The sequence below is a fragment of the Megalobrama amblycephala genome, linkage group LG8, assembly GCF_018812025.1.
Source record: "Megalobrama amblycephala isolate DHTTF-2021 linkage group LG8, ASM1881202v1, whole genome shotgun sequence".
Taxonomy (NCBI): Eukaryota; Metazoa; Chordata; class Actinopteri; order Cypriniformes; family Xenocyprididae; genus Megalobrama; species Megalobrama amblycephala.
In genome coordinates this window covers 5,488,389-5,495,919 of record NC_063051.1, presented here as the reverse complement: position 1 = coordinate 5,495,919, position 7,531 = coordinate 5,488,389, and the positions used below count along the sequence as shown (strand labels likewise).

Here is a 7,531-nt window from a genome sequence, read left to right as displayed (position 1 = left end):
CAATTGTCTGGTAACCAATAATCTTTAAAATATCTTCTTTTGTGTTCAACAGAAGAAAGAAACTAATACAGGTTTGGAACAACTTGAGGGTGAGTAAGTAATGACAAAATTTTCATTTTTGGTTGAACTGTCCCTTTAACAGCTTAACTCAACTGATATGAACAGTGCAAAAAGGCCGGCAACCATTTACAGCAAGGTTGCATATATTAAGGTTTCTTATGATATTTAATGGTATGCAAAATGCCTTTAGTAACTAAAATGCTGTATATAACCAGTTGCCACTTATGGGAAACTGTTATTAAATACAATGCTATGCAAAATGGTTTGCACTTCAAATAAGAAGTTCAAAGGAAGTTGCATGAGCGTATCTGGAAAGGCTTCACTGGCACTTCAAAATAAAAAAAGTGAAATAAAAAAACATAGTATATAATGCAGCTTTCAAAGGTAATGTTCTCAGTCATTTATCTCTGAGTTGTTTTATGTGAAACACCAGCTTATGTGGCACACTGATACAGCATGTTTATCAGCAAAGAAACAGAAGAGCGAGAGTGAAAAAACAGATTACCTTGTAGCCAGTTACTTCTGATTCATTGTCCATCGCCTTCACATGTTCCCAGTTCAGAAAGACCTTTGAGTTTGTCAGGTTCCACTCAATGTTCCCTGGGGGTTGACTTGGAGCTAAAAGACATAAATCATATCCTGATTTACTTCCAACTTGTGTATATGACTGAACAGCATCTCCTGGTTATATTTTGTCCTTTGCAATCTTTACAATCAGCATTGCACCAGCTTGGGTATCACTTAAATTTAAGACTTGAAAAGCTTAGTGGCACGGATTCAACACAGATTATCTCTCATTTTAAATTAGTTGGACTATAAACGGAACCTTATGAGTAATTTTTATGTAGAGGCAAAAAACAGCTATGAAACAATGAAACATAGTGCAGAACATTACAGGGTTAGTTCACCCAAAAATGAAAATTATGTAATTTATTACTCACCCTCATGTTGTTCCACACCCGTAAGACCTTCGTTCATCTTCAGAACACAAATTAAGATATTTTTCATAAAATCTGATGGCCAATAACATGCCATAATAATGGCCAATAATGGCCATAACAGTGGCCAAAGTCACATGAACTATTGAAATTTTGAAACGTAACGAATGACGTAACGAAGCCTCATTTACTGAAATCACGTGACTTTGGTGCTCCGAACCACTGATTTGAAACAAAAGATTTGTAAAGCTTCGAAGCAGTTTTTTTAAATCAGCCATCACTAGATATTGTTGAAAAGTCATTATTTTGTCTTTTTGGTACACTTTTTGTTCCGAAGATGAACGAAGGTCTTACGGGTGTAGAACGACATGAGTACTTAATGACAGAATTTTCATTTTTGGGTGAACTAACCCTTTAATGTAAATTCTGTGATCATTTATTTACATTCATGTCTTTCAAATCCTGCAACAGAATGTCTAAGCTGCTCTTCTCCATGCAATGAAAGTGAATGGTGACCACGGCTGTTAAGATTTTTGGTTTTAAGTGAATAACCACTTAATTAAATTTCTATCTATTAATCGTACAGAGCAATTTTATGGATTCTTAAATTTTTTTAAAATGGTGAATGAGCAGTATGGACTACTTTTATTATGATTTTATCTCTTTGGAGCTTGACAGGACCTGGTCCCCATCCACATTCATAGCAAGACATAACAAATCTTAGTAGACATTATTCAAAACTTCTCATTTTTGTTCCACAGAAGAAAACAAGTCATAAGGGTTTGGAACAACATGGGGGTGAGTAAATAATACCAGTCATTTCTTTTTAAGGTGATTTATCCCTTTAAGGCCAACATTTCTGTTCATAACATCACAAAGTTTACACTAAAGAATGAGATTTAATCCATTATACGCGACTTCTTCAGAGAAACTTTCCCTACGTGCTGTTGTAATGTATTGCGATTTTCAATATTCTGACGTGCCAGACTGCTTGAATGTCATCGTGCCCTTTTCGCTTTATTTCCAAAACTCCATAACAGTAAAATAGTTGCCCCTGATGTAGGATTGCTAAGGAGCAATTGTATAAATGTTGCATTTGCCACTGCCCAGTCATGTGCCCACTCAAACAATTCAGAAAACATCTTTCAATCAAATACTTTTCACAGTAATTGTGGAATTTAAACATAGTTTAACTCTAGAACACTGAACAAGGGATCTCTTTTCTCCAAAAATTTAATGGTTAGGACATTGTACACCCTGTATTCATGCTTTAAAAATTGAGGATAATAGCTATAGTAATTTGAAGCAATTTAACTAATGATACTCAGCCCACCGAGTCTATAATACATGCTATTATGATAACTATACTCAATCATAACAGTGGTCTGCTGTATCACGATATGTTTAGTCAGAGAATCTACCATAAAAAAGGAAAAAGAACAATAGCCTATCTGCTCCGACACAAAGAAAGAGATCTCTCAAGCTCTTTATTTTAAAGAGGCCTTTAATTGTATGCTCAGTCTATTAGCTGAAAATAGCCATAAGACTCCCTCCATAGTAATGTCATAGTTTATCTGATCAGTTTCTGGCTCAGTTAAACACAGTGTTTTGTTCTTGATTATTGGCATCAGATAATGAGCCTATTTAGCCATGGTAGTTTAACAGAGGCCACCTTAATCTCTCATAGTGTTGAGAACACCCCACTAAGAGTTTAACAGGTTCGGATTATGATCCTGTCAGGCTTCTAATCTCACATCTTTGAAGTTCCACCCTACTCATTTAGTGGCAGACTCCTTATTCTACAATAATACATATTGTCTGTCATTACAACTCTCTGCGGGATTGGTGTGGTAATGGATGTGGCAATGTTAATGTATTTGGTCTTGGTGGAATTGATCTGGTACGATGCTGCTGCAGAGCAAGTACAGACTTTGCCAATACATTCACAGATATGTTGCTGTGAGCATGTAAGACATGCTGCTGCTGCACATATAACATACATATTATAACTCCCCGTAACAGATCTATACAGGTGGAGCTGGGGAAAGTGGAGGGTTTCTGAAAGTGCGCTGCAGACTGCTAACGGCAAACACTGCCAAGTATTTGAATGTTGTGCAGCAAGCTCATTGGCTGCTGATGCACAGCAACCAATCAGCTGCGCTATATAGATAACGATGTGATCACTAACAAAGGACCTATCAGCCTGTGCCATCTAGAGTTTCATGACAGAGCTTTGTATATATACACCATATGGGGAGCTCTAGCTGTGAGTTTACGCTGTATGTGCAGCCCGAGGGCCTTAACTTGTGCTACATGTTCAGCTTCCTTTGTCAGACTTGGGCACCCAGCCTGAGGCTTTGGAGGTCCCTGGAAGTCTGAAGCCCAAGGGCACTGGCCCCACTGCTTCTGCTTCTGAAGACTACACTGGATACTTTGTTATTATTGGCCTTTTTTTTTAATTCATGTATAAATATTCCATTTAGTTACTATACTAGTATGTCAGAAAAGCTACATGTATAATAAATACAGGACTCAGGAAACGTTAACTTCCACAAATGCATTTTGTGTCAGTAGAAATCAGTCGTTTAAAAACAATATGACTTACGTGGCTTCTTGGTGGTGATGCTGATGGGGGCGCTGGAGGGCCCCGTGCCTGCGCTGTTGTGTGCTCTGACTGACATCAGATAGATCGTGCTTCCCTTCAGACCAGTGATATTGACTGAGCTTTCCGTGACCCTTACTCTCTCTGCATCGCTTTCTGGCGACCCATCTTCCAACCACTGCACCTGTAATAGTGAAGGTTACATTTAAAGAGACAGTAAGGGCAGGTTCACACAGAACATCTTTTCGCTGTTAAAAGTGTGTGAGGCAGGTCAGTGGAAAAAAAGAAAGAAAAAAAGAGCAAGGTCTAGAGTTGCGTTTTTAAAAGTTCAACTTCTTTTAACTTGAGAGCCATGTTTTTAGAATGGTAAAAGTAATGCATTCCTCAAATCATTTCACTTTTACAACACACATACACACTCACACACTTTTTCAATTACTCAATTACTGTGCAACTTTAAAATCAGGGCTTTGAATTGATTACAAATTAGATTAATAATTATTCAAAGTTCTCCTTGTAGCCGCTGGTACTTGAAGTGGTCTGATGATAGGGAAATTATGCTTACGAAATGTATGTGCAGGTCAGGGCCACGGGCATGCTTATTTACGTAATTGTTTTGTCGTGTTATTTTATTTCAAATTAAATCACACTAAATTATACATAAATGCAATCAAAATTACAAGAGAAAATAAAGCTGCAAGCAGTGATGAAAGGTCCCTCACACCCGGGACCACCACCATCCGGTGGCCTTCGGAAAATAGTGAACAGTGGGCGACATTTCAAAGTGCCACACTTCCTGCTGCCAACAGGTGGCGCTTTGACTGTAACTGAATATTGCCACGTAGATGTCTCCAGGACTATTATCAAACATGTGAAGTTTGGAGCAGATCAGACATTGTTTTTTCTGAGTTATATCAACTTAATTTTCATGGCGTTAATCACATACTTTAACACTTAGCCAAGTGTTGCATGATTTATCATGTTTCATGTAACATGTTTGGTACTTCCATGGCATATTTAAACGTGTTTCTGGGAGTGAATTACAGTGTAAAGTGTGCCATTTCCTGTTGCCAGCAGGTGGCGCTATGACTATCTGAATATTGGCATGTAGATGTCTTCAGGCCAGGTCTCTTATCACACTTGTGAAGTTTGGGGCAGGTCAGACACATGCCTGAGTTACAACAGCTTCCTCTTTCATGGCGAAACATCAGACTTTGTCAGGCCGCCACAGACACACCCTTGAACAATAACTCAAGATCTTTGCAATTTATCATCGCAAAGGCCTTTAGATTAGACTGACAACATATGGTGTTGATCTGGTTAAATCTCTACGAGGAGTTAATCACAGTGTAAAACAAGTCATTTCCTGTTGCCCGCAGGTGGCGCTATGACTGTAACTGAATATTTGCATGTAGATGTCTTCAGGCCAGGACTCTAATAAAACAAGTGAAGTCTGGGACAGATCCGACTTTGTATACCCGAGTTACAACAACTTCCTGTTTCATGGTGAAACATCGAAATTTGTCAGGTCGCCACGGACACGACCCTCAACGAAAACTCTAGAGCTTCGCAATTTAATGTCGCAAAGGCCTTTAGATAAGACTGACCAAATATGAGCTCTAGGAGGAGTTTGTTAAAGTACAACATGTGGAAATGGCAAAAACTGCAAAAGTTTTGCAGAGAAAACTCAAAATATCTCACTTTCTGTTGGGTTTACAGGGACTTTTTTGTAGTTATTGAGCTGTTACATGTGTCTACCGAATTTCACGAAACATACACGAAATGTACGTTTACGTACATGAAACGTAGTGCGAAGGGCACTTAATTTAAATTTTGTAGGTGGTGCTATTGAGCCATTTTGCCACACCTAATTCTGAAACACATATCAGATGTAAATTTTCGCCACTTCTGACGTGTGTGTTTTCGAGCATGTTTAGGCCTTCAAAAATGCGATTCATTTTGGAGAAGAAGAATAATTGACCGAGCAATTAGGGTCCTCACACCACCGGTGCTCGGGCCCTAAAAACACACAAATTGCATTGGTGTAAAAGTCACATTGAGTTATTACATTCAGAAATACTGTAAAATACCAAAAATCAAACAAACCACTTACAAGCATGTATTTTAGTTCCCCTCACTCCACAACATATCCTTTAAATTTGGCAGAATTCAGAACAGAACAGTAGTGAAAAATATAAGACAAACATAAATTATAGTGGCATTTATTATAAACAGCCAGCCTAATCAAATTTATTTAAACTGAAACTACCGGTGTGTGGGAAATGCGCTATAAAAATAAACTCGGGCTTACGTACCTCTCTCAATCAGCACAAATCCATAAGTGCACTTTACGCATGTTTTGCACAATGTTAATTGCATTATAAAAATCACAGCACGTTTCAGATGATAAAAACTGACTTTGACTTATATTTCGAAAAATCCGGTATATACACACATTCTGTTTAATGAATTGAATAGGCATTATGTTTCTGCTTGAGTAACTGTGCTTCCAACCTCACAGCTAAGAAATCGACTTGAGAAAAATGTCATTTTTGTTCCTGCATTAGGGTTCAATACACTAACTCTGTGACAAAGTCACTGTGACTCAGTTTCTTTTTTTACTGCGTTCAATAAACATCTGCACACTGCAGCAAGGGACTCTGGAAGTATTTGTGGATTTTCATATGCGCAATATGTGCTTTTTTTTACTACCCGAAGCTGTGAACGACTTTGTGGTTTCACCACGGTACAACCGCGTGACCTGAGATTTCTTGCTGAGGCTCGTTCGGGTTGGAGGGAGAGAAATGGGCAGAATCCTGTGGGTTTCTCACACAGTGAGAAACGACCTAGCAGCTGAAGTGTTTGCAGGAGGGGGAATTGATGTATGATGTCCACACATCTGAAAGGTGATTTATATAAGTGCCCAGAAAGCCTGGGTATTGGCGCTCCCCGGGAGACAGGACCAGCTGTGAGAAGACCTCTTCATTCTGCAGATGAGATTGTGAAAAATGTGGCCGGGGGATCGCAGACTCTTGTTGGGGAACAGGAAATTGCACACCCTGCCATCAGCACAGTGCATACATTACGGAATCTGATTGAGGTGATGCAGTGTGAGGTCAGAATCTCTTTTTTCCCTTCCTCCATTTATGGTATTTACGTTACCTCATAGCCTGTTATCTGTCCTTTGCTGCCGCTTTGGTGGACAGGTTCCCAGAATACCTCGATCTCAGATGCAGACAGAGTACGGGCCCAGACTCTTGGAGGAGCAACAGAGGGTTCTGTACGTGATGTCAGACACATCAAAAACAAGTGGAAAGGAATGGAAAACACAACAGCTAATGAGAACAGACACTTTCCAGGATTCGTCCAACATCAGTCTTTAGTGCTTAAATGTACCACCTGTTTGCAAGAACTAATTGCGCTGTTAGCACACTAGCGAATAAAGAAATTACCATCAAAGTGCACTAACACAGCTGAGGGAGTGTAATTAAAAATCGCAATGCATCCATCAACTTTTGTCATTCTTAAATGATGTCCAATAATGTCCTTGGACAATCTGCATACAATCAGCATAGAACACAAGCATATTAACCTTCATCTGCCGAATATACAACGGCCACCGGGCTAAACGGTCCCTCTCCGATGTTGTTGTAGACGCCGACTTTTACCTCAAACAGTGTGAGTGGTGGAAAAGTATCATTTTTATAAACATATCGTGAAGCGTCAGCCGAGGCCAGCACGCTCTGTTTCCATGTGGTAGTGCCGAGAGGACGAAATGCCACCACGTAACCGAACTTTTCTCCATTTTGTAGCTCCTCCGGCACAGGCTGTGAGAGAAGAAGTTGAAAATCAAACGTAATGTCACACGATTCAATGACTCACTCATAAAGAAAGTCACTTGTTTTATTTCTAAATCAATCAGTGTTGTTTT

General features: G+C 39.2%; 1 protein-coding gene across 1 annotated transcript in view; it reads right to left on the bottom strand.

Annotated features, from left to right (window-relative positions):
• The window catches only part of LOC125273473 (contactin-4), a 106,509-nt gene that overhangs the window by 3,575 nt on the left and 95,403 nt on the right, over positions 1–7,531 (bottom strand). Inside the window, 4 exon segments of the mRNA XM_048198883.1 lie at positions 566–678; positions 3,604–3,784; positions 6,763–6,878; positions 7,193–7,427. Of these exon segments, the coding sequence (XP_048054840.1) occupies positions 566–678; positions 3,604–3,784; positions 6,763–6,878; positions 7,193–7,427 (645 nt within the window).